Below are 27,876 nucleotides of genomic sequence, written 5' to 3' on the forward strand. Positions count from 1 at the left end.
CACCTCTGAAGTCATAAATCGCAGCTTGGAATGACATCACACCCAATATAAATGAGTTCCATTTTCCACACAGCACGCATGTCAGAAAGGAAGCGGGATGCCTCCAAGATTTTGTAATATAGAGTGCTACAAAAATTTTCGGCCCACCAAAGGAACCTCATTGAAGAGAACAGATGGCACAGAAGTTACATTTGTGTATCAGTTTACTGCATGGTTTGTAGCACAATGCCGACAGTTTTTTTTTATATCTACCACGTCAGGCAGTTGATGAACAACACATAAAAATATAGCACAGTATTGTGAGCACAATTCATTAAATTGGATACAAAAAATATTGTGCTAAAAAACAGCAAAAACTACAGTTTTCAGGACTGTTACTGTTTAGGGCAGCCATCTTGGATTGTGAACTTGGGGTATGTGGGGATTGAATAAATTGACAAGTTGGAAATGGCAAAATCCAACATCCGAGGACAAATGGAATGCATATCCCAATATCCATCCCCTGCTATAGTGATAAGAACACAACTGCCCAGATTATCTGTGACTCAGGTTGACATGATAGAAATTTGTTATTTTCCCTGGCCCTTTTATGCAAGATTCTGCCCCTTACCAAAAAACAAACGACTATATTTCTCATTTTGAGTTTACTAAAGGTCACGTTATAAACCAGGTCTGGGTCCCTCACAGACAGTGTCCATCTTGTGAAGGCACACGAAGTAAGTTGTACAACACTTTTATACAATGTGGGTGTTAACAATGGGTGTGGTTTAATCTCACATTTCTAATGTTACTGGCTCTCACCAACAGGGGGAGATCTCCCTGTGTCTGAAACTTGGACAAATGATGAAGTAAAACTTAAGCAGTGGTGATTCTTGATTCTGTTGGGGCCCAAAGCAAAAATGGGGCCCTCTAACCAGCATTCATGATCAGTGTAGCCCTTTTATCATCAGTCATCATTTCAGTCATTTTTTTATAATATTAACCATTAAATGCTCCAATAATAGTATCAAAATAGCAGTAGTAAAGTGCAACTCCCTATGAGTTGTTGTTGCCCCTAGCATTTGTATAATTTGACTGCAGTTTAAATTTTGTCAGCCCTTGGGGAGCTCCTTACTGCCCTGGGGCCCCAAGCAGTTGCCTGCTTTGTCGGCAAGCAGCACCCCTAAACTTAAGTTATATTTCTCAGAACTTCCAAACAAATAACACAAATACTTGATAGCTAACATAAAATAAAGAATTAGCACAGAGATTTATCTAACATTATCAAGGCATTCATAACAGGGTTCATGATGACACATCATTGGAGCCAAAACCTGACTTTGTCCTCGCTATAGTTGGTGAGATCAAGTAAAAAAAAATAAATAAATAACGAAATCAACAGAGATATTTTGGTTTTGGAAAAGAATCTGCTCAACAGTAGTTTTGTTTTGTTTATCCAGTTGGTGGCGGCACTGTACCAGCGGCTTTGACAACGGCCGCTAAAACGCGGAAGAAGAAGAACGGCGATCACGTGAGGCAAAGAACAGTATCTTGTAGGAAGTAGAAGAAGCGGCGGCAGCAGCAGCATTAATGTTTGATAATAATTAGAGTTTTGCTGTTTGGAACATTAACATAAGACAGGTTTCAGTTCACCGTTTGGTAGAGGAAAGAGCAAAAGTAGGCAAAGCGCTTGTCTGTGCGCTGCTCGCCTCCCAGGAGCCACAATGACGGCGGCGGTGTTTTTCGGCTGCACCTTCATCGCCTTCGGCCCTGCTGTGGCTCTGTTCCTCTTCACCATCGCCCGGGAGCCGCTCAGAGTCATTTTCCTCATCGCAGGGTGAGAATTTACCCACATGTACTGCAGGAAGACCGTGTCCGCACAGCTTTTAGTCATAGAGCCTGGCGGTGTAGTGAGCCGCGCTGCTAGCTAGCTAGCTACCTTCAAATCCTCGGACTTAGCCTACTCATTTGTAAGAGTTTATGCACACTTTGAGATTTAACAGTTTTAGTGCTGCAGGAATTACTGTTGTTTTGTGTGCAGTCTCATTTTAAATAATCAAAGCTAATTGGACATGTTATAAAATCCGTAATTTTAAATCGGCAGTGGATATTCTTCCGTGACCGGAAGAAGACTTACTTTGTCTATTTGTCCGAAACACGCTGTGATTGGTCGAGCGAGATCACGGCCTCGCGTGACCCACTTTAGCGGTTTGTTGGGTTGTTAATACTTGCGTCGTGTGTTTTATTTTGCTATTTGTAACCCTAACCATAACCCCCCCAGACCCCCCCCCCCCCCCCCCCCGCGTTAGAGCGCTTTTATAGACGGGATCGTTGTTGTTATTTACGTCCGTCTTTCCCGCACATGCGCATACACAGCGGTAGGCAGAAAACTCCAGACTCCAAGCACATGCGTGAGAAAACACACGGGAAGATGACTTCAGACTTGTCAACTCTTGATCCTGAATATCGAAAGCAATATTGTGAGAAATTAAATCATGGAGATGACGACCATGAAGGATTTCAAGTTTTTGGAGGCATACAATTATTTTATCAGGTCACTTGAGGGATCGCTGTTATCAGCCTGTTGCTGCAGACGTTGATGTCTGTCTGCGATCTTTCTGCTGTCTGGTTCCGTCTGTATGGGCTGAGTGCAGCAGCAGGACGTGCTCTGAAGTTGAGGAACTTTTTAAGCGCAGTCCAAAAAACACACTTGTGCACAGTCTGGCCGGTGTGCGCATCGTACGTCAGGCTGCAGTTCACCTGTGTTGACAGTCATTAAATGCAGTTCTGCGTGTGTGACCGTGGTTGAAAAAGTGATGGAGAAAAAACAATGAACCAAAGGTTTCTCTTTGACCAAAAAAAAAAAAAAAAGTCACCACAAGGAGGTGGCAGCTTTAATTATATACACCCACACGTTACATACACCTGTGTAGATCACACGACTTCCCAAAAAATAAAATAAAAAACTAAAAGATCCACAAACACACAATCAGCCCATCCATAACAATTTGCATATACGAGTGGGGGTAAAAAGTATTTAGTCAGTCCCTGATTGTGCAAGTTCTCCTACTTAGAAATCCAGGAAATCACATTGTAGGATTTTTTTTTAAATGTATTTGTAAATTTGGTGGAAAGTAAGTATTTGGTCACCCACAAACAAGCAAGATTTCTGGCTGTCACAGACCTGCAAACTTCTTCTTTAAGAAGCTTTTCTGTCCTCCACTCGTTACCTGTATGAATGGCATCTGTTGGAACTCGTTATCTGTATAAAAGACACCTGCCCACAGCCTCAAACAGTCAGACTCCAAACTCAACCATGGCCAAGACCAAAGAGCTGTTGAAGGACACCAGGGAGAACATTGTAGACCTGCACCAGGCTGGGAAGAGTGAATCTACAATAGGCAAGCAGATTTGTGTGAATAAATCAACTGTGCTTAAGCCAGTTCATGTCCAGGCCTGTCTGAGGTTTGCCAGAGAACATATGGATGATCCAGAAGAGGATTGGGAGAATATCATGTGGTCAGATGAAACCAAAATAGAACTTTTTGGTAAAAACTCATGTTTGGAGGAAGAAGAATGCTGAGTTGCATTCCAATAACACCAAACCTACTGTGAGCATGGGGGTGGAAACATCATGCTTTGGGGCTGTTTTTCTGCAAAGGGGTCAGGATGACTGATCCATATTAAGGGAAGAATGATCAGGGCCATTTGTCATGAGATTTTAAGCCAAGACCTCCTTCCATCAGTGAGAGCATTGAAGATGCAATGTGGCTGGGTCTTCCAGCATGACAGTGATCCCAAACACACCGCTCAGGTAACAAAGGAGTGGCTTTGTAAAAAGCATTTTAAGGTCCTGGAGTGACCAAACCAGTGTCCAGACGTCAACCCCATAGAAAATTTGTTGAGGGAGTTGAAAGTCCATGTTGCCCAGCGACAGCCCCAAAACATCACTGCTCTAGATGAGATCTGCATGGAGGAATGGGCCAAAATACCAGCTACAGTGTGTGCAAACCTGGTGAAGACTTATAGGAAACGTTTGACCTCTGTCATTGCCAACAATGATTATTTTACAAAGTATTGAGTTGAACTTTTGTTATTGACCAAATGCTTATTTTCCACCATAATTTACAAATTGTTTAAAATTCATACAATGTGATGTCCTGGATTTTTTTTTTTTCTCATTTTGTCTCACCGTTGAAGTGTACTTGTACCTATGTTGAAAATTACAGACCTCTGTCATCTTTCTAAGTAGGAGAACTTGTACAATCAGGGACTGACTAAATACTTTTTTATCCCACTGTGTGTGTGTGTGTGTGTGTGTGTGTGTGTGTGTGTGTGTGTGTGTGTATATGTGTGTGTGTGTATTATATATATATATATATATATATATATATATATATATATATATATATACACACACACACACTGTATAAACAACCTGAAAGCCACCAGACGAGCTAGATCCGAACCCTGGGTTCCTGGACAGTCGCCTCTGTGTTTCTTTATTTCTTCTGTGGCTTACAGTCATTTTGACATCGGTGAGTCCAACTTTACACTTTGTGTTCATCCGTTTGTCTGCAGAGTCACTCTTTTGCTTGTGTTAAACTGTTTGGTTTCAACATGAACTGAAAATCAGATCATTAGTTTGCACCCCTTATAATAACTTCAGTCACAGCTTATTGCCTAAATGTGGAGCTGCACAGAGAAATCCAAAGGAAAAAGAAAAAAAAATACAGAAGGGGAGGTTTGTTTTTAATGTGATGTGTTCAAACCATCAATTTCTATCAGAACAGAGGGTGAGCTCATGTGATCCCATCTTCACCTGTACTGGATGCAATTCTGAGCCAAGCCACATCTGATCCTTGAGACTAAATGCTTGCAATGTGAAAATTTTTCAAACGGATTGTCATTCATCTGGATGTGATGTTTTTAAATGCACAGCGCTGATCTGTCAGCGTGTGATGGATCACCGAGTGCACACAGTCAGTGGCTGCATTAAAAGTTTTCTGCCTATGGGTGTGGGCCCCGCCCGGCGCGTAATGTAGTGCTTTTCCTATTGGAGAGTGGCGTCAAGTCAACTCAGAACATGGTGCCATTTTGGGTCTAACTGTGCTGAACTACTGAATGGACCTTTTATGTCTTCAATATTTTTTTAAATCATTTAACCACATACACCAACACATCCAGGTGTCTGTGCTATCAAATTTTCATAAATTTACAGTTTATGATGATTTATTTCATTAATTTAATGCCTGATTTATGCAGCTACTGCTCTTTAACTCTGTGTCATGCAAAGATGTGCATGACAGTTTTAAAGTTCTCAGTCTCTGGATTATGCTTTATTCTGGACTAATTTGACCCTCAACAAGCTTTTCATTGTACAGTCATCATCTCCAAAACAAAGGTAAGCTGTATAGTTTCCTCTTTGACTGACATTGAGCTGTAATTGTGATGTAGACTTTTCTGATTGATTTATCAGCGTGCAAGCTATATAATATGATGGCAGACGAAGGATTAAAAGCCGAAAGTGTCAAATCACAGCTTTTTGTTCGATTTAACAGGTTAGGCTGTGGGTCCGAGTCTGAACACCATTTGAAATAACTAAACGGTCGGACTTTTAATCACAGAAATGAGTCCTCTCCCGCTTTCCACAAATCGGTGAGTGTCAGAGCTGAACTTTAATTTGTACCTCTGCACAGCCATACTACTTGGAGTTTTTGATGGAAATACATTGTGATCGGACGGGACATTTTATCTCATGTGAGCGAAAGTCCGCTGTACAAAATCTGCTATATACAGTGTTTATTACATGGAAGACAATACAAAAACTTTGGGACTTTTTTTTTTTGTCCAGTGACCGCACATATCTGGTTTATACGACAGCGGTTTAGTTGAGTTTTACTGTACATGTGACTAACCAATAAATTTACGTACCTCACAAAGCTTTGATGATGAAGTTGCTTCCATCCCACACTGTTCAGATCTGAAGGGAATCTGTACATCTTGAAGCCCTTACTGTGACTATTTGTGCATCCAAATGCACAACAACACGGCATTTTCAGCGATAAATAAATAAAATAGCTGGATTTACATACAGACACATTAACAGCTAACGCTATTTTGAACCCAAGATGGCACCATGAGTCATGTGACCGCCCTCCCGACTCATCATGTCGCCACTCTCTCTAATAAAGGCACTCTACACCGCGTTACTCTCCCTTCCCCTAACCATAACCCCCCGCACCACTCTCCCTTCCCGTAACCCTAACGATGACTCCTGACCCCTTCACCCTAACGATAACTCCCCAGACTCCCCCCACCTCAGTTACGGACATAATTTTACACGCAATCATTATGAGCCTGAATGATTGTCCAGCGTAGCTGTTTAATAGGAAGAAGTGGTTACAGTTGCGGCAGCCCTAACCCTTGATCTAGGGGAAGAATTTGGTGAATCGGTTACAATTTCTGAACTCCAATATATACATTCAGGTTCCGAATACATACAGCGCCCATTGTTTAAGGTAATCTCTCAAGTGGCTTAAGGTATTTTTACACTTCATACACATTTAATGGTTCAAGAACTGTCTCTTGGGAACTGTCCCTCTTTACCTCCTTGGTACATTTATAATGGCTAATGATTTCCATATGCACAGCACGCCACTTAAACTTGAGTGTGCTAAAAACATTTTGTTATGAAGGTGCCGTTCTGTTTCATAAGCTCCCTTTGGGTATCGGGTGTTGCTCCAGTTACAGGGTTTTTAAGAAATTGTCTAACCTGCATTTTAATGATATTCATGTGCCTACATTTACTGATTCCCCATTTTGCTCTCACTAACCTGCTAGGCTTATTTTTATTTTTTAAACCTTTTAATTTTAAATAGTTTTAACATGTAGTTATTGTAATAGTTTATTGTTAGTGTGGGGCTAAAATGGAAATGTGGTGTAATTTAGTATTCCTTTTATGTTTGATATTGATTTTGATATATTATCAAATGGGCATGAATTTTGCTAGAGTGATCCCCCTTCCACTTTTATTCTATGTTGATCAACTTATTTCATATGTAAAATATTGCTATTTGGGGATATTTGTTAAAATTTTCATGAAATTTCATCATCACATTAAAATTTTACAGTGTTATGAGTATAAGAACTATGGTTGTGCTCAAAGGTTTACATACCCTGGCAGAATTTGTACTTTTTTGCCCATTTTTAAGAGAATATGAATGACAACACAAAAACGTTTTTCACTCATGGTTAGTGGTTGGGTGAAGCCATTTATTGTCAAACAACTGTTTCCTCTTTTTAAATCAAAATGACAAGAGAACTACCCAAATTAACCTGATCAAAAGTTTATATACTCCTTTTCTTAATACTGTGTGTTGCCCCCTTCAACATCAGTGACAGCTTGGAGTCTTTTGTGGTAGTTTTGGATGAGGCTTTCTGATGGTAAAGCTGCCACTGAATATTGTTTCGGACTTTATTTACATCAGTTACAAAGAAATACAAACAATGTAGCACTTTATGGTAAATCTGCATGGAGTAGACAGTCACTCAAAAACTGAGTGACTGTGCAAGAAGGAGAGGAGTGATGAAAGCCACCAAGACACCCAGACAACCCAGAAGTTATAGGCTTACGTGGCTGTGATTGGAGAAATTATGCACAGTGCAAACTTTGCATTTTGTATCGTCAGTTATCCATCTTCATGATGAAGTGGTATAGAGGAGGACTTTCTTAAAAAGAAGACCTGAAAGTTTAGCTGCAAATTGCCAGAAGGTACATCTGAGATGCAAGCCTGGATTTGATCTGTTTTGGTGAAAGAAAATCCTTCTCTGCTCTACTCCACTATGAAGCTAAGAGTAGTGATGCAAAATGCAAAGCTTCCACTGTGCACTATTTCTCCAATCACAACCACATAAGCCCATAACTTCTCCTGGGTTGTCTGTGTGGCTTGGTGGCTTTCTTCACTCTTATCCTTCTTGCACAGTCACTCAGTTTTTGAGAACTGTCTACTCCATGCAGATTTATCATAAAGTGCTATACTGTTTGTATTTCTTTGTAATTAATGTAAATAAAGTCCAAGATATATTCAGTGGCAGCTTTACCATCAGAGAGCCTCGTCCAAAACTACCACAAAAGACTCCAAGCTGTCTTTGATGTTAAAGGGGCAATACACAGTATTAAGAACAGGGGTATGTAAACTTTGGATCAGGGTAATTTGGGTAGTTCTTTTGTCATTTTGATTTAAAAAGAGGAAACACAGTTGTTTGACAATAAATGGCTTCACCCAACCACTAACCATGAGTGAAGAAAAAAAAAAGTTTTTGTTTTGTCATTCATATTCTCTTAAAAATGGGCAAAAAAAAAACCCCCAAAACATTCTACCAAGGTATGTAAACTTTTGAGCACAACTGTATGCTTGCATGTTCTGGTGTTAGACTCTGCATTGCAGAAACAACTGGTCATAGAAATTTTTGAAGAAAGGTATATGTTATCATAATTTCGAACCCATGCAAACATGGGGAGAACATGCAAACTTCTCACAGAAAGGGCCAAGCGGGAAACGACCCCCTGACCTTCTTGGTATGAGACAACAGTCCTAAAATGGACCTCATTCATGTAGTGCTTTTCCATCTTTACCCTCCCAAACTTGTATTGGTCATTCTGAACATTTTGAATTCTTTGGAAAATCTGTAGCTGCTGCAGTTTAGAAAATACAGCTGCATTTGAAGTAACACTCAGGACAAATAATGGCGTGTTTATTTTCAGGCCGTTTGTCCCGGATAGAGACTTTGGCACATATCCCAAGTTGTTCATTGAGGTCATATTAGTCTAGAACAGTCGAGTTATCGTCTCCTAAATCATGTGCATGCATGTCTCAGCTAGGTCCCAGACTAAAATGATCATGGATTCTGCCTGAATCACAGGTAGTACGTAGGCTCAGTGTGTTGTTATGGATATACTCTGTGGACTTATTGCTCAAAAGGCCACTAGTGGCAAGCTGTGGAAAACCAGGTAAACCTGAATTTTCTTACAAAGTCAAAGAATTAGACTCCAGTCAAAGAAGTTTTTGGTATAAAATTGATCAGTTTATTGTTCTATATTCATTTCCAGTTTATTTTATGTGCAAAATGGCACAAAACCCAAACTTTCCAGTCTGGTGTAGGATGTGGCTCGAGCTGAATTGCAAAGCCCAATCTGAGTGCAGCCTAGTAGGATGAGCCATATTTGAAAAACAAGTCTGAATGCTATCTGAGTAGAAAGCAATCTGGATTGAATCTGGCTTAAGGTGGGTTGCAAACCCCAGTGTGAACGGGGTCTTAGTGATTTATCTGGCCAGACGGGGGTTTGAACTGAGGATCCTCTGGTCTCTAGCCCAGTGCTTAACCAATAGACGATCACCCCCTACTACTAACTGCTAAGCCTCTGTGCTTCCCCCACACAAAACAATGATGTGCGAGTATTCCATAGATTTTCCTTTCCCTATGGACGTCAGCACAGTAGTTGCTGCTGTTGTGTTTGACTTTGCACAGTGTCCCCATTACTTTTCCTCATTGTTTGAATACACAAAAGTAGCTCTACATTGGAGCTGTAACCATATGGATTACAGACTTTGTAAACAGTTGGTAGTCAAACTGGAAAATATGTTTCAAGCCACAATAACGGCATAATAAAGTCCAGTATTGTGATGACGTGTATGTCATTTTTTTTCTTTGTATGTTGCTGTCGTTAGGGCATTTTTCTGGCTGGTGTCTCTGCTTCTGGCCTCTCTGGTTTGGTTCATCTCAGTCCAGATCAGTAACAAAGACAGTGCCGCACAGCAGAAAGGCCTTCTCATCTTCGGCGTTGTGCTCTCTGTCCTGCTGCAGGAGACCTTCCGCTTTGCCTACTACAAGCTGTTGAAGTAAGTCTATGAACCACATTGTCAGTAAGACTTATGTCACAACAGCCTAACTTCCTATGACCCACTGTTCAAACTCCATGTTTGCCATCTACAAATAAGAGGTAAAACAATAATAAAAACAATAATATTTTTTGCTGAGTTATTGATTTTTTTTTTCTTTAACCCCAAAATATCCACTGTACCTCACGTTTCATGACCAGTGGGTACATGTACCCACAGTTATCACAATGCTGCGTTTTACTACCAACAAACGTGTCATAGTTTGCATTACCACTGGCCATTTTTAAATAGCTTTTCCTTTCTTTAAGGCAGGCATTATTTGTTTTGTGGTGCATTTGCATGCCTTTAGTATTCTGTTACTGAAATAAATGTTCATATCTACAAGAGTACAGGTGCATCTCAGAAAACTAGAATATTGTGGAAAAGGTTCAATTTTTTTGTCATTTACTTCAGAAAGTGAAAGTTTTCTATATTCTAGACTTATTACCTATAAATTAAAATGTTTCAAGCATTATATATATATATATATATATATATATATATATATATATATATATATATATATATATATATATATATAGATAGATAGATAATTAGGACCTACAGTTTAAATAAAGGAACATCTCAAAATATTGGAATATTTCACTTCAGTGTTTGAGTAACTCTCTATGCAGCATAAAAGCTATGACTGTCTGGTTCATTGCACATAACCACAGTCATGTGGAAGCTTGCTGACTTGACAGTTGTCCAGAAGACACTCATTGACACCCTCCACAAGAAGGGTAAGCTACACAAGGTCATTGCTAAAAGATGTGGCTGTTCGCTGAGTGCTGTGTCAAAACAATTATGGAAAGTTGACTGAAAGGGAAAAATGTAGGAAAAGAAGCACAAGCAACAGGGATGACCACAGCCCTGAGAAGATTGTCAGGCAAAGCTGACTCAAGGAGTGGACTGAGGCTGGAGTCAGTGCATCAAGAGCTACCCCACACATACAGTATATGTCCAGGAAATGGGCTACAAGTGTCACATTCTGAGTGTCAATCCACTCCTGAACCGACACTGTCAGAACATGCAAACTCTACACAGACATGATCGTATTGGAAGCCAACCCAGGACTGTTTTGCTGTGAGGCAACAGTGCAAACCACTAAACCATTGCACTGCCTGCTGCCAAAAACATTGTCTGTTAAGGGTGTTTATTTAGTTACAGGGAATTTGAGATCCAGGATGCTCATTTGAGTTTGTGTGTTTCTGCAGGAAAGCAAATGAAGGTCTTCTTACACTCAGTCAGGAAGAAACCATGCCCATCTCCATAAGGCAGCTGGCCTACGGTACAGGCTACACTTACATCACTGTCACATCTGATTCAGCACAGATGGTGCTTACACGCAGCTCTATAAAGTGCTGTGACCTTGCAATCAGGTCTTTTTTTAAGTGCGCTATCACCCCACCACACACACATATAGTTGATAATTGGGTGTTCAACTGCATTTTCTTGAGTTTAGAACTCCAAATGATCTGAAACAACTTTTGTTTCTTTGCTGTTTTGATTAAAATATACTTGAAACAGGTTTCACTGCTGTTATTACTAATCTGGTATTTTCTGACCAATTGTATGCTCCACTTAGTACAGTGACCTACAAAAATACTCACTAGAATAGTGGATGTAATTGGTAGTTGCAGCCCTCATTCAGAAGGAAGTGTTATGCAGACATGTTTTGTTTTTTGTTACAGAAACAGTTTCTGCAATACTGGTTGTGACATTATCAGCGTCCACACTTGATACAACATAAAAGAAAATGTGCTGAGTCCATTGTCAACATTTTATGTGGAAAACCTGTGCCAAATTAACATACTGATTTATCTCTGATCTTCTGTGACCTGGAGTAAGGGGGGGGGGATGCTAATGCTACTATCTCAATATTTATAGAACAGACTGTAGCATTACTAGACAATACACTGATATCACAATATTTCACGCAATTATCACAATTAATTTTCTTACAATTGGGCTGATCTTATGGCTTATGACATTATGATTGTTGTTCCACCAATCAGAATATGGGCTTTTTTATGGCAGTAGTCCTGAAGCTATTTACAAATTAACAACATGATGGAGACTTAATTAATGACTCCTTTAGTCAAAGTGGTTAAAAATGCAGACAGATGGTTTGAGCGATGACTGCAGAGCCACATGACTGACTAAGATCTGTTACTGGCTGTGGTGCATGTGCAGGCTTGCTGCAGAGCTTGTTTTTATTTCAGTGGGTGTGTTACCAGGTTAAAGTTTGTACGTTCCAGCATGAGACACGTGTCAAGCGTCATTCCTGCTGATACCACTCTTGGTGATGAGTAGAGAGAAGTTGTGCCCAAAATGCCGGCTCCTCAACATTGATAGTCTGTAGTGTGATATTATAGTGGACTTCTGGAAGACATCAAAGGGGAAAATACAAAAGATTGTTTGGGGTCTCCACACATACTGACTGTGGCAAAAACTGTAAAGGGTGTAGAATTTTTGTCCTGAAACTTCCACTTATTTCAAGATGTACTTGAATTGTTTTGCTTATTCATTTGAATGACAGAAAAATAATATTTAAGTTGAGTTTGGCTTCCTACAGTATTGTGAAGAACAACTGTCTGAATTGGAGGTGGATGAAAACTGGTATCTACTGATGGAAGCAACAGGTTGGTTGTTCTTGGCAGTGTCCCCTCAAGGTTCTTGAAATGGAGAAATATCTCCACCTGGTGGTCATGTACGATAAAGTTTTGCCAATGGCTCTAGTTTAATCACAGTCGGCACGAATTTCACTCTATTGTATGGATTTTGGTTATTCATTATACCACACTAACTTGGAGAGCAGACTTTATCAGTGCACGAGGGAATCATTTGTGGCCCTTTTTTTCTGCCTGCTTTTTACGTGAAGAGTGAGAACGTTTGGTAAGAAAGGGAGAACGCACACTGTAGTCGAGTCAAATGAAGCAGGAACAGTGAGTATTTTCAACATGATTCAACGTGTTGCCTTACAAACCAGAAATGATCTAATAATTTAAATGATGTGTGGGGAAAAAGCTGTCGTTCTTAAGAGTTTGAGTTCTTTTGCTTCTGTTGTGCATTGTGTTTTCCACGTGTGAGTCACTGGATGAGTTTATTCATATGCATATATATATATTTATTTATTTATTTATTTTTTGTGTGTGTAATAATTTTATGCTGTTATTTATCAAACCCCCCCCCAGTGTCTGGCCTTGGCTTTGGCTTCATGAGCGGGGCGTTCTCTGTGGTGAACATCTTGGCTGACTCTGTGGGACCAGGCACTGTGGGGATTCACGGAGACTCACAGCATTACTTTTTGTCCTCAGGTACTAATTCCCACATGTTCAGAAGCATCCAAACTGGTACCCTCCATCAACTCCGCTCCTCCCCAATCACCTCTGTTTAATTTTTTGGACACAACATTCCCCTCTCTCCCTCTGTGATAAACCTGGGGGTCAAATTTGACCCCCACCTCTGCTTTAACAATCATGTCACCTCCATCTGTAAAATTGCCTTCTTTCACCTCCGTAATATCTCCAAACTTCGCTTTTCTCTTTCCCTCCCTGCTGCAGAGAAGCTCCTCCATGCCTTTGTCTCCTCCAGGCTGGACTACTGTAATGCAATCCTCATCAGGATCTCTGGCAGGAGCATTCAAAAGCTCCAGTCCAAAACAGCACTGCCAGGGTCCTGATGAGGGTGCGCAGGCACGAGCATATCACCCCCATTCTTCACTCCCTCCACTGGCTCCCCATTCACTGCCGTATTCAATACAAAGTCCTCCTGCACACTCATCACTGTCTCCACGGTGTGGCCCCCACTTACCTCACTGAACTGCTCACACCACACACTTTCACTAGGACCCGGTCAGGCCAACAGCACTGTCTAGCCGTGCCCAGGACATGACTCAAGACCATGGATGACAGGGCTTTCTCAGTGGCTGCTCCCCGTCTATGGAACGCCCTCCCAGACCACCTCAGGGCTCCACAGACCGTGGATGCTTTTAAAAAAGGACTCACACCCTACCTTTTTACTCTGGCGTTTAGCTAAATAACTGCTGCTGTTTTATTGTTCTTATTTTGATTTTATTGTTACTGTTTTATTGCTTTTACATTGATTTATAGTCTTCTGTGTTCTTCTGTTTTATACTGTAGCACTTTGGGATTTGGTGTCAAATGTAAAGTGCATTACAAATAAAATTTATTATTATTATGTTCAGTTTCCAGTTATGACGAGTTTCTAAAACAACAACAAAAAAAAAAAAACTAAACAAAATTTTGCAGATAGTTCTAAAGTGCAGTCTGAGTTATGTGGGAAACATTCAGACATCCCCCCCACCCTGCATTCATTTCTTTGTCTGATTGTGAGCGGAATAGGTCAGATCAGGTGTGCAAACATGCACTGTTGTCACACATCGCCGCATCCAAATCAGATCAAATCAATTTTATTTATATAGCGCCAAATCACAACAAACAGTTGCCCCAAGGCGCTTTATATTGTAAGGCAAAGCCATACAATAATTACGGAAAAACCCCAACGGCATCCACCACAAAACTATTCCAGCCTGGGACCAGGATAGCAACCAACCAGGCAGACAACCCGTCCACCCCCACCTCTCTAAAGTAGCCATTTTTCTGCCATGGCCAGGTGAAAGATGAGTGACCCTTTGACCTTTCCTCAACAGTGAGGCACCTGCATGCTGGATCATACCCAGAGAAGCTTCAGGACCCAATAAAATTGGACCTTTGTTCTCCTGCATATGCATCAGCATTGCTTATATACCTTTGAGAGGTGGAGATGAACCAGGTGACTGCTATCCATGACCCAAGGTGGTATTTTAGAGTGTGGATGTGGCACTGCCCAGCACCTGCTCATGCTTTCAGACCTGGTGAGCAGATGGAGCCTGCATAAGTGGAGTTGATATGAAGATGAGCAGTATTCTACACTTACTTCCACCATCTTGCACCATTCTGTCCAACGAACATGTGAGATGTTGGACACAATGAATGTTGGTAGGAACATGGCAATATGGAACCAGACCTCAGACCTTTGCCAGAAGTGAATGTCTGACCTTCTGTCTGAAAGCATTCATCTTGTATTTAACCCTCAGTCAGTAGATTTACCAAGCCCTCATCTCTTGCATGAAAGGGATTAAAGACTAATCACTTCATAAACTTCTTGGTAGAGGTATCAAAATAAAATCTAGCTGTTTTACAAACATGTTTTTTTGTTTGTTTTTTTCCCCAAGTATGTAGTAACCAGATTTGCACATGTAATATCAGTCCCTGTGTTTCTCTGCCAGCCTTCATGACCATGGCTATCATCCTGCTCCACATGTTCTGGGGAGTGGTCTTCTTTGATGCCTGTGAGAAGCAGCGTTGGTGGGCAGTGGCTGCTGTAGTCATCAGTCACCTTCTCGTCTCCTGTCTGGTAAGCAAGTAGTCTAGGATGGTATAAGTTCAAATGAAAAAATCATGGTGTAGTTTTGGTACTAACATGTGAGACTGGAAGGTGGTGGTGTTGATGATAACTTTATTTGTACAACATCTTTGCTGATGTTAATCCCCGTTCACATGGCACTAACGAAGGACACCGAAGCCCAAACGAAATAAGAAAGCTGGACTTGGTTGACTTTCGGAGACATCGTTTAACCGTCATCCAGCTTTGTTTCTGTAGCTGGCACTTTGTCAGAATCTTCAAACTGTTGAAAAATGTGAACGAATTCTGACTACAACCTCAATTCGTCCGTATTCCATTTTGCTTTTTGTCTTGAGGGGTCCTCATTGTTTGCGTAGTTCCTGTACTGCATTTGATTGTTGTCCAATCTCCAGCTTCTCTCTCTCACTGTCGCTCTTGCTGTCTCTCTCTCGCCAGCCTCTCAATGTCTCTGGCTGCGACGTGTGTGCGTGTACATGTTGTCAAGGCAATGCAGCTGCAGCGAGTATGTGCTGTCCACAGACTCGCTGCAGAAATGATCACACGCTGGTGCTTTGTTTTGATTTTGTATAAAGTGTCAGGGTTGCCGTTCGCTTCATTTTTCTTTTGTTAGATTTCATTTCGTTTCGGTTTTATGCGTTCTGCACTCGTAGGCTTTTCGGTGATGGAACTCATTTGTCCACTTTTTCTTGACGATTTGTGAAATTTATTTATTTATTTATTTATTCCCTTATTTTTTCAAAAATAACACAATTACAAATTTCCTGATTTCTTAGTGTTTCTTAAAGCCAGAAAGTTGCCATTTGAAATGACTTTAGTTTTGTGTCATGTCTGTGATCTGCTTTTTTTTTTTTCTACAAAATTAAACACCTGAATGAACATCTTCCGAGGCCGGTGATTCCATAATTTTTGCCAGGGGTTGTATTTACGTGACTACCGGCACACTTTACAATTTACATCATCATAGTTCAGCGTATAATAGAAGCACACGTTATGCCAACATAAATTAACACGAACAATTTTTCTAATACATAGCAGACATGGAAATTGGCAGGTAAATTATATAACGATTATTATTTCTGTTCATGCAGACATTCCGCAACCCAGAGTATGTTGCCAGTCTGGTTCCCACCTATGTCATCCTGTTCCTGATGGGACTGTGGGCTTTTTACTGCGCCGGTGGCTCTTTCAGGAACCTCAAACTCTGCCTGACCTGCAAAGACAAGGACTTCCTGCTCGCCAACCACCGGCCCAGATAACGCCTCATACCAGGCAGCGTGCAGGATTTGCTGCACAAGCACCAGAGTTCATATGCACATATTGAACACAGAAAAGAACAAGTGTTAACACTCTGCTCTTCGGCTGTTTCACTTCACACCAGGGGAAAATTTCATTATCTAAACAACGCAACACAAACGTGACTGTTAAGAGGGAAAGCAGCTGCGATGGGAGATTTCGTCTCTGGTTGTGATTCGTGTCTGGCTCAGTTTTTTTTTTTTTTTTTTAAAGTATGCATTTAATTTACAGGGACTAAAGTTAGAACCTCTGCCAATTTTGATTTTGCAAATTATTATTTTTGGGCTTAGCATCTGATTGTGCTCCAATAATGTGTAATAATTACCTGTCTGATATGCTGGGAAAACAGACTTTGTATAAGGTGTTTATATTTGTCTTCAACCATTTTTTTTTCTCACACATTTAAGTTTGAAAAGTTTCTCTGTGTATATAGTTTTATTTTTTTTCCCCTTCCTGCCTGTTGATGTTATTTCCTGTTCTTTTGTGTTTGCCATCTTTAGTATAGAAGTATTTGCCCTTGTACTCCAACTTAACGTGAAGATTTACACGTTACGTGGGATAATTTATTTTAACAAATTAGCTTGTAGGCACCATTTCCCATTGTGAAATTGTGGACTTACCGATGTAAATTACTTTCAGTGTGAGTGTTGTCAGTGTCACATTTGATATTTCTGTGGTGATGGTCTCTTTGTGAAATGTGGCTCATTTGTACTTTTCTCCCCTATGCAGTTGATCAACTGTTTTCTTAGTGATCCACAAGTTAAACTGAAACTCAAAACACTGAAGGTGTTGTCGTCCAGGAACTTTCATTCTGCTGTGATCTTAGGAAAATTAACTGGAAAGAAAAAGCTAAATATACTTATGTCAAAATGCCATTTTTACTAATGTGAAGTGTAAATGGATTCACTTTTTGTACAGACTAACAAATGTTTCATGCAATTCTGTAATTCAAACAAACTCATAAGAACATGAGCAGGTAGAAGACTTTGTTCAGTGGTCTCTCCCCCCCCCCCCCCCCCCCCCCCCTTGTTTCTTGTTGCCTTGTGTTTTAATGCTTGTGGGGCGAGTGGGAATTATTTGACTTGGTCATCTAAAGTACTCTACAATCAATGCTTCCATTGTGTGTGTGTTTTTTTTTCTTTACCTATCCACATTATTGGAGATTGTCTTATTTCCTGTGAGTAGTTGAGATATACATCACTGGTTTAAACTGTACGTTGTAACCTTTCGCATGTTGTTTTTCTGTGTTAGGATTAATTCTAACAACATTATGTGGCCAAACCTGTCACCAACCCAACCTACAACTTAAAAAGTCTCATCAGGGTGTAATCTACAATAGTAAGTTTAATCTCCATTCATAAAGACCTTGTGGAGTTCTCGCACAAGAACTGAAATGCATTGTGTGCTAGTCAACTTTCTTGGTGCATGTAAAAACATTTTGTTTGATTCATGGTAGCATCTTGACAGGTTGTGTGCTGTTTTTCAGAAAATTTTACTGCTGCAGTAACATTTTTGTTTCATAGTTACGGTCATCCAGCACAGTGACATAAGTGGCTAGTTTAAAAGAGGTGCTGCACAAGTTTCATTGACAGCATGAATTGAAACAGGTTGGACCAGGTGATGGTTGTCATCTCCCACCACCTGACATGGTGTGAGGGCAGAACCTTGTGGGATTACAACCGCATCCAAGGCAGACGTGACAATCCACAGCAGCCTAGAAAACCTGCCATGACTTTGAATTTCTGCAAAGCTTTCCTGGTCTGGATTTCAACCCAAAGATGAGCCTGGCAGGATGTCTGGAAACACAATTTCACAAATACCCAGGCAACAATGGCGCGCAACAGCATCTGTACCAATAATCCCAGTACTGTGAATTGACACACCTGGAAGTTCCAGAATCACGCTAGATGGGACTGGACATTCAGCGCAGACTATTGCCCATATGGTTGATGACTGCAATCTGTGGAAGTTCTTTGGAGGCATCCAAGTGAATTCCTGTGTGACGGTCAGGCAGTGACGCGGTTGACTGCAGCCTGGACATTAATTTATGATATGCTGCACAGCCAGACAACGAAAGAGTTAGTCTGCTTGTTTTTCTGATTTGAGGTCTCCTGTGCCCCATGTGCCACTAAAGTTGCATCAGGAAGGGCCCCTTCTGTAAAATTGTACCAAAACATGCGGATCCATACTGAATGTGTAGTGGTCAGCCTGAGTAAAAAGCAGTCAAAAGAAAGTAGTGAATACTATTACATTTTTTAACAATTGAATGTTGGAAAAAGTACAAAAATACATCAATCTTTCTGTAGCAATCTGCCCCCACAATGGCTCTTTTTTTTCTTATCCTGCTCACACCCACCTGCCATCAGGACTGAGAGTATCTGTTTCCTTTAAACCAGCAGATGTGGATGAAACTAGTTGTGGCTAAAAATGTTTTTTCCATTTTATGGGATGTTAAATGAGCAGACTGGGGGCACAAACGGCACTATGTAGTTGGGTGTGTGCGCATGTGTGCACACGCAGCAGAAAGGCCGTAGTGGTGGATCATACTTGTTCACTCTATGTAATGTAGGGTTGTGACAAGAAGGGCATCTGGCATGAAACCAAATTAAAATGTAGATCTGCCTCGGATCCCAAGTGAAAACAAGGGAGCAGCTAAAGTGTGTAACGAAACAAAAACTCTGCCTGTATGGTGTGTGTGTGTATGTGTGCACACGGCGCATCCAGAAAGTATTCACAGCGCTTCACTATTTCCACATGCTGTCATGCTGTCTTGCAGCCAAAATGGATGTAATTCATGTTCTTCAAAATTCTACACACACTATCCTATTATGACAATGTGCCTTTGCCATGAAGCTCAAAATTGAGTTCATGTGCATCCTGTATCCAGCGATCATCCTTGAGATGTTTCTACAGCTTAATTGGAGTTCACCTGGGGTAAATTAAGTTGAAAGGACAGGATTTGGAAAGACACACACCTGTCTACTTATAAGTTGACATTAAATGTCAGCACAAACCAAACATGAAGTCCAAGCAATTGCCTGTAGACCTTCCGTGGGGAAGGGCACAGAAACATTTCTGCTGCTTTGAAGGTCCCAGTGAGCAAAGTGGCCTCCATCATCCGTAAATGGAAGATGTTCTGATCCACCAGGACTCTTCCTAGAGCTGGCCATCTGTCTAAGGGTGATTCTTAGACTACAGGCACTTACTATGTCCTTTGATCATATTGTATGAAAAACAGAAAAAAGGGGAAATTTCACACTTTTATAGTTATCTTTACAATGAAAGTGTGTTGAGAAATTTGTTCTAGTAGTCTATGATGACTTTTTCACCTTTTTTCAGCATCATTATATGCAAATATTGCCGTTTTGTGCTTGTCCCACACCCAGACTTTTGATCTTCAATGATAAAAATGAATGGTAAACGTTTTTTTCTAATGTTTTAACATATCGCTGGATAAAATATCAGTAAAATAATCAAAACATAATTGGGGTATTCAATGTCATACAACTGTTGTGATTTTTTTTTAAACATAATGTAATTGTCCCACACTATTGCCGTAATTTCCAACACAACACTAATGTCCCTTTAAACAGTTTGTATGAAAGATTGTTTGGGTAGTTTCTATGGAGATAAACAGTGACATCAGAGCACATGTATATAGCGCCAAATTACAACAAACAGTTGCCCCAAGGCGCTTTATATTGTAAGGTAATGGTGTGGTGGAAATTACATTTACAAGGCCAATAGTGCCCGTAGTTAAAGAATCACCCCTAAACTGAGCAAGAGAAAAGCTTTAGTCACGGAGGTGACTAAGAACCCGATGGTCACTGTTAGAGTTCCAGCATTCCTCTGTGGACAGAGGTGAACCTTCCAGAAGGACAACCATCTCTGCAGCAATCCACCAATCAGGCCTGTATGGCAGAGTGGCCAGATGGAACTTTTTCAGAGGCATGAATTGGGAGACTAGTCAAGACTGAAGGAAAGATGAATGCAGCAATGTACAGAGATATTCTGTATGAAAACCTGCTCTAGTTTTGCCAGCTGCCAGTTTTCTTCAGACAAGTCGGGATGGATACATGAACATTTCCAAGTCACTGAATATGTCTCGGACATTATTTACATCAGTTAATAAGAAATTAAACAGTATGGCACTCTATGGAAAAATCTGTGTGGAGTAGACAGTTCTAAAAAACTGAGTGACTGTGCAAGAAGGAGAAGAGCGAGGAAAGCCACCAAGACAACCCAGAAGTTATTGGCTTCTGTGGCTGGGATTGGAGAAATTGTGCACAGTGCATGTTTTGCATTTTGTATCCCCAGTTATACAGCTTCATGATGAAATGGTATAGAGGTGTAACCATCCAGGGCCCAAGGTTCGGTAGTGTGGTTACAAGCAGAGCATGTCAGCACCACATGCTCCCAGAGCTGAGCTGAACTCAGGGCTGTGGCCTCATCACACCACACAATGCAGTACTATTTAAGATATATCATTTATGTATGTTTTTCGTTTGTTAAAAAATATGTTTTGCTTTTTTATGGAATTTCTTTGTATCTTTATGGTGTGCTACTTAATTTGTGAATTACAATTAATTGTAATTTTAGTGAATGAAAGGAACCGGTTGGAATTTCATTATCCTATGTATAATGAAATAAAAAATAAAAAAAATTCATTTAAATCATTCTTTCATTCATTAACTGATTTGTCGGTTTGGATGCGTTGATGCTGTGGTGAGTGTGGACCACACGGGGGCACTGTGGTCACATCTGTTCTGACATCAATTAGTTTTTTGTTCCGCTGTTTCTCTTGTTTGTGGTTTGGCAACTTTTTTCATACAATGTGAAAGTTGTACTGAACTGAATTATGTTTTGTCCACCTCATATATGGCTCAGATATTACGCAATACAATGTCATGCAATAAAGAGCACCAAAGAGGGGAAAAACAACAACAAAAAAACGGATGTTTAATGAACATAATATCACTGTTGATGGGTTAAATTGTGATGACTGTCAACCCTTTCTGCCTCCAAAGCTTAGAATGAATCATTCAGTTTCACGCATATGTGATCCAGTTCCATTGATTTACATTTGATGCTTTCAGTAAAAGTAAAACTGAATATTTCTGTATAAATAGTAATGTGCGGGACGCGATGGAAGCTGTGCCTGACTAGAAACATTAAAGAGGAGTCCCGAAATTAAGTCTCCTCTTTATCATTAAATTCTAATAACTGTATTTTTCTTTCAAATTTATTTGGAGCACAAATAATGAAGAACCGCACATTTTTCTGTTCATTAAAAAAAAAAAAAAAAAGTGTGACGCTTTCACCACTGAAGGTGACACAGTTCCTGGTCGTCACTGACTCAGGATCAGTTCAGCAGCCCTGTCGTGGCCCCGCCCACCTGCGCGTATTTTATGCTAATGAGCAGGTGCAGGTCTTATAGAGGCGCGCGCCGCGGAGGGGCAGCAAGCCGACGAGGCGGATGGAGAAGCTCCGGGAGCAGCGGGAGTCCAACCGCAGGGTTTTCACCAGGTGATGCGGTACAAACCCGGCTGAATTCGGATCCGCGAACCACGAATGGATCCCCATTTAAGACGTCTTGGCTCCAAATGGCTTTTGCAGTCATTAGCTTTGTATTTTATCGTCATTTATCGAGGTGAGTCACCTGTACACGACACTCAAAATCATAACCCCCCCCCCAAAAAAATACTACTTACACCCCCCACCACCAAAAAAAAAAAAGACAAGGATTTGAACATGTTCTTTAATAACAGGGTACTTCAGCCTGCATGTTTAAAACATATTTATTTATTATTTTAATATTTTTTTTTAGGTTTTCAACTTTGTAATTTTACTTTTATTTCAGCTTCTCCTTCCTGGGGGATTGAGAGAATCAACCTTTCGAAATGGGATGAATTTAATAAGTGAGTATATTCAATATTTATAGTCTATAATATGTAAATATATTTAATAACCATGTGTCTGTGTGTCCGCCCGTCTGTTTTGTCTTATTGTTATTGTTGTAGTAATTTGGCCATAGCTATATCTCAGTGGTATTTGGATGAACAGCTTGTAGTTAATTTTATTTATTTAGAATTCATTTTTGTAATGTTTGTTGTGCTAAAACACTGATCAACTGTCAGAATAGTCAGTAAATATAAAAAGCAGACATCAGCTCTTTGCCTATTGAAGTCATTTATATATATAAAAAAATCTTTCTTACAGTCAGAAAAATATTCTCATTTGCTTCCTCCGTTTTGTAAATGGAATGTTTCTTTTTTTTGGATCAACGTGAAGAAGTTATATTGAACAACTGTGATGCACCTTTTCTGACTTTCTTGCATTTTATTTTAGACAAACCAATTAACTGATTAAGCCTAGAAATATTCTACTTCTTTATCGATATGTAATTGTTGGTTGGAGCCCAGGTAGTGTGATTGGTGGATTTTGTGGGTAAAGCTGTGATGGAAACAAACCTCTCCTTGTTCTCTCTGTCCCAGCAGCGAGAGCAGTGGAATAAAGCTCCAGAAATGGGACACCGATTCCCAGGGAGGGCAGGTAGGCAGCCACATTGATCATTGATGCTGGTGGCGCTGCTTCAGGTGGCAAACACATAATCAGAAATAACCAGGAATCTGCAGCTCTCGCCAAAACACAGAGGCAGTCCAAAATGAAGGAACAAGTGCCACAGAGTGAACCTCAAATCACATTAGTCACAAACTTTTTTTAAAAACATTTTTGTCATTGCTTTTAGTTACTTAGAGACTGTCAATAATGCATCCATGTGCATATGTATGTACAAATTGCATATTCACAAAATGATGAAGCTTTTTATGAAATTTGTCAACATGTTCTCATAGAGATTGTTTATTAGATTTCAAGAAGTGAATATATAGTAGGAGTCAATTTTTGGTCACACTTTGGAAAAGTGTGCCCAAAGTTTTATTTTTACATACATATATATATATACACATATATACATATATCTCCAGTGCATGCGGAAAGTATTCACATCGCTTCACTTTTTCCACATTTTGTTATGTCTCAACCTTATTGCAAAATGGGTGAAATTCATTTTTTTCCTCAAAATTTTACACACAATACCCCATAATGACAATGTGATTTTTTTTTTTTTGTTTGCAATTTTTTATTTTTTTTTTTTGCAAATTTATTAAAAATAAAAAACTAAGGAATCACATGTACATAAGTGCCACCCATGAGTCCTGCAGGACTCATCGCAAAGGCGATGAAGTTTGAGCTACATCGCCTTTGCAATGAACCTCAAACTTGAGCTCAGGTGCATCCTGTTTCCACTGATCATCCTTGAGATGTTTCTACAGCTTAACTGGAGTCCACTTTGGGTAAATTCATTTGACTGGATGTGATTTGGAAAGACACACACCTGTGTATATACGAGGTCTCTTAGATAATAAACCGACCCTTTTATTATTTTTTTTAACTATATGGATTTGAATGACATGCGATTACACCAATCATGCTTGAACCCTCGTGCGCATGCATGAGTTTTTTCACGCGTGTCGGTGACGTCATTTCCCTGTGGGCAGGCCTCGAGTGAGATGTGGTCCCGCCCTCTCGGCTGAATTCCTTTGTTTCACACGCTGCTCGAGACGGCGCGCGTTGCTTTATCAAAATTTTTTCTGGACCTGTGAGGAATATCCGAGTGGACACTATTCGAGAAATTAAGCTGGTTTTCTGTGAAAAGTTTAACGGCTGATGAGAGATTATGGGGTGTTTCTGTCGGTGTAAGGACTTCCCACGGAGCGGGACGTCCTGCAGCGCTTCCAGGCGCTGTCGTCGGCCTGTTTCGAGCTGAAAACATCCTAATTTAAGGCTTAATTCACCCAGGACATCGTGAGAGAATAGAGAAGATTCAGAAGAGGACGGCATGAGGAATTTATGCGGACATTCCACTGTTTAAGGACATTTTTTAAATGAAAGACGTACGCGCAAATTCGCCGAGTCGTTTCCGTGACGACTCGGCAAATCTGTGTGCGCCGCGACAGGAAAAACACCTCCGTGTTGAAAACCATTTGTAGAATTCAGGCAGCTTTTAATGGCTTTCAACAAGTGAGTAACTGAGAAATTGTTTAACAGCTTGGGCATGTTCCAACTTGCCCGTTAAGATTTCCAACGGAGGTGTTTTTCCTGCCGCGACCCCCCGCGGTCGGGTCCAGCCCGACATGCGACTCTGCCCGCACGTTCTTTCATTACAAAATTACCGTTAACAATGGAATGTCCGAATAAACTCCTCATGCCGACTTCTTCTGAAAGTTCTCTGTTCTCTGACGACTTACTGCGTCAGAGCCTGAAATGTGGAAGTTTTCAACTTGAAACGGCGAGACGCTGCCGCCTCGAAGTGCAGATCGCCGTCAGGCGCCGTGGACCGTCCTTAAAGCGACACTACCAGACCAAAATCTCTCATCAGCCGTTAAAATTTTTACCGAAAACCAGCTGAATTTATTGAATGGTGTCCACTCAGTTGTGCCTTACAGTTTTGAAAAAATTTTTATCAAACAAAGCAACAGTCTCTGAGCCATTCCTAAACAATGAAAAAAAAAATCGACGAGCGGGTGGACGACTCCTCACTCAAAGACTGCCCACAGGCGAATGACGTAACCGACAGGCGTGAAAAAACTCTCGCATGCCCACGAGGGTTCAAGCATGTCTGATGTAATCACACCTGATTCAAATCCATATGGTTTTTGAAAAAAATAATAAGGTCGGATACTTTTCTAATAGACCTCATATAAGGCTCCACAGTTGACAGTGCATGTCAGAGCACAAACCAAGCATTAAGTCAAAGGAATTGTCTGTAGACCTCTGAGACAGGATTGCCTCGAGGCACAAATCTGGGGAATGGTACAGAAACATTTTTGCTGCTTTGAAGCTTCCAATGAGCACAGTGGCCTCCATCATCCATAAATGGAAGAAGTTCAGATCCACAAGGACTCTTCCTAGAGCTGGCCGCCCATCTGGCCCCCTCTGTGATCGGGTAGAAGGGCCTTAGGGAGGTGACAAAGGACCCGATGGTGACTCTGTCAGAGCTCCTTCTGTGGAGAGAGGAGAACCTTCCAGAAGGACAGCCACTTCTGCAGGAATCCACCAATCAGGCTTGTATGTTGGAGTGGTCAGATGGAAGCCACTCCTTAGTAAAAGGCACATGGCAGCCCACCTGGAGTTTGCCAAAAGGGACCTGAAGGACTCTCAGACCATGAGAAACAAAATCTCTGGTCTGAGACAAATAATGAACTCTTTGGTGTGAATGCCAGGCGTCATGTTTGGAAGAAACCAGGCACCATCCCTACAGTGAAGCATGGTGGTGGCATCATGCTGTGGGGATGTTTTTCAGCAGCAGGAACTGGGAGACTAGACAGTATTGAGGGAAAGATGAATGCAGCAATGTACAGAGACATCCTGGATGAAAACCTGCTCCAGAGTGCTCTTGACCTCAGATTGGAGTGACAGTTCATCTTTCAGCAGGACAGTGACCCTAAGCACACAGCCAAGATATCAAAGGAGTGACTTCAGAACAACTCTGAATGTCCTTGAGTGGTCCAACCAGAGCCCAGACCTGAATCTGATTGAACATCACTGGAGAGACCTGAAATTGGTTGTCCACCGATGCGCCATCAGGTTAGATGTGGAGCGTCGGTGCACAAAGAGGAATGGGCAAAACTGCCAAAAGATAGGTGCACCAAGCTTGTGGCATCATATATTCAAGAAGACTTGAGGCTGTAATTGCTGCCAAAGGTGCTTCAACAAAGTATTGAACAAAGGGTATGAATACTTACGTACTTATGATTTCTTAGTTTTTTATTTTTAATAAATTTGCAAAAATTCCAAAATACTTTGGAATGTCATTATGAGGTATTTTAAGCAAAACTTTGAGGGGAAAAATGAATTTACTCAATTTCGGAATAAAGCTGTAACATTAAAAATGTGGAAAAAGTGAAGTGCTGTGAATACTTTCTGGATGCAATATTGTTTAATGGTGATGGTGTATATTTCAGAACAGGCCAAACATTTTTGCCAAGTTTCACAAGTACTGACTTGTAAGTAAAATGACCTGCCTCAAAATGGTTACAATTAGAAATATTACATGCTACTATTTTTTAAGTTACAGTTTTGACCATATATCCAGATTTATTAAATAATGTAACTTTTTAAAATTGCAGGATATGGCCAGTCATTTCATGCTAATGTTGAAATCTGCCATATTTTACAATTTTAAAACAATGACTTACATTTCATGTTTCTTACCCCCTTTTAAAATTCCAGCTCCAAATTTAATGCTTTCTATTCCAAACCAGACCCATTGTGAATAACATTCTTACTTTACTGTAAAACATAAACCCATATAACACCAAATTGCCCACCTAATTTTATACCATTTGATAAAAAACTAAATAAATACATGAAAAAGAAATTACAACTATTGTTTTTCCTAAAAGTACAAAATTTAAGTAATGCATTACACATAAATATCAGAAATTTTATTAACCTGATGATATTATAGTTCAAGGATTAGATTCCTCGGCTTGGAATAAAAATTGCTGTGACATTTATTGCTTTTGAAACAGACATCAGATAGTCCCACCAGGAATATACAGTAGCTACTCTGTTGTCTCTCATCGTCTATCAGAGCTGCTATCAGCCTGAATGTGTTTGCGCTTTTTGTCCAACTTCCCTTTGGCACACTGAGGCATGAGAATCTAGTCCAAACTATCACTGAACGAAACAATTTATAGCATAGGTCACTCAGGTCATTATCTCATGTCAGATCTCCAAACGTGATTTTTACATCATCACATTTGACTCTTTGCTGATGTATGACCTGTTCTTCATCAGTCTCTGTATTTCTGATACTGATCAGTGATTAATAATTCATAGCCTTGATCCCCCAAATCTATTACCACCTGCTTTGTTCCTGATCGTAGAGATGAAAGCTGTGCTTTGAGATCTCCGGTATCCCGACAGGCTTGAGGTGTAGAAACAAGAATAAACTGTGGTTTCAAAATGCCAATGCTGATAGCTACATATATATTCATCCATCCACATTCTATACCCACTTACTCCAATTAAGGGTCACCCCGGACAGGACACCAGTCTATCGCAGGGCCACATATAGACAGACAAATGCTTTCACACCTGCACGCACAATCAATTTAAAGTTTCCACATCACCTAACCTTCATGTCTTTGGATGTGGGAGGAAGCTG

The 27,876-nt window shown here is 40.5% G+C and overlaps 2 protein-coding genes across 2 annotated transcripts in view; both read left to right on the top strand.

Annotated features, from left to right (window-relative positions):
- Nucleotides 1–1,517: 1,517 nt before the first annotated feature.
- On the top strand, nucleotides 1,518–17,961 carry aph1b (APH1B gamma secretase subunit). Its single transcript, XM_034193200.1, has 6 exons — nucleotides 1,518–1,816; nucleotides 9,711–9,881; nucleotides 11,138–11,211; nucleotides 13,118–13,240; nucleotides 15,214–15,341; nucleotides 16,439–17,961. Exons 1-6 carry the CDS (start codon nucleotides 1,704–1,706, stop codon nucleotides 16,604–16,606), a joined length of 777 nt encoding a protein of 258 aa, XP_034049091.1. The 5' UTR covers nucleotides 1,518–1,703; the 3' UTR covers nucleotides 16,607–17,961.
- A 4,146-nt stretch (nucleotides 17,962–22,107) lies between these two features.
- Nucleotides 22,108–27,876, top strand: part of otog (otogelin) — a 336,135-nt gene continuing 330,366 nt past the window's right edge. The window contains exons 1-3 of the mRNA XM_034163547.1: nucleotides 22,108–22,293; nucleotides 22,504–22,561; nucleotides 23,138–23,195. Of these exons, the coding sequence (XP_034019438.1) occupies nucleotides 22,215–22,293; nucleotides 22,504–22,561; nucleotides 23,138–23,195 (195 nt within the window). The 5' untranslated portion in view covers nucleotides 22,108–22,214. The remainder of the gene's footprint in view (nucleotides 22,294–22,503; nucleotides 22,562–23,137; nucleotides 23,196–27,876) is intronic.

This window comes from Thalassophryne amazonica, chromosome 2, assembly GCF_902500255.1.
Source record: "Thalassophryne amazonica chromosome 2, fThaAma1.1, whole genome shotgun sequence".
NCBI lineage: Eukaryota > Metazoa > Chordata > Actinopteri > Batrachoidiformes > Batrachoididae > Thalassophryne > Thalassophryne amazonica.

Coding starts and splice junctions, on each gene's coding strand:
- aph1b (XM_034193200.1), top strand. CDS start 1,704: ATGACGGCGGCGGTGTTTTTCGGCTGCACCTTCATCGCCTTCGGCCCT. Junction 1,817..9,710: donor GTCATTTTCCTCATCGCAGG/GTGAGAATTTAC, acceptor TGCTGTCGTTAG/GGCATTTTTCTGGCTGGTGT. Junction 9,882..11,137: donor GCCTACTACAAGCTGTTGAA/GTAAGTCTATGA, acceptor GTGTTTCTGCAG/GAAAGCAAATGAAGGTCTTC.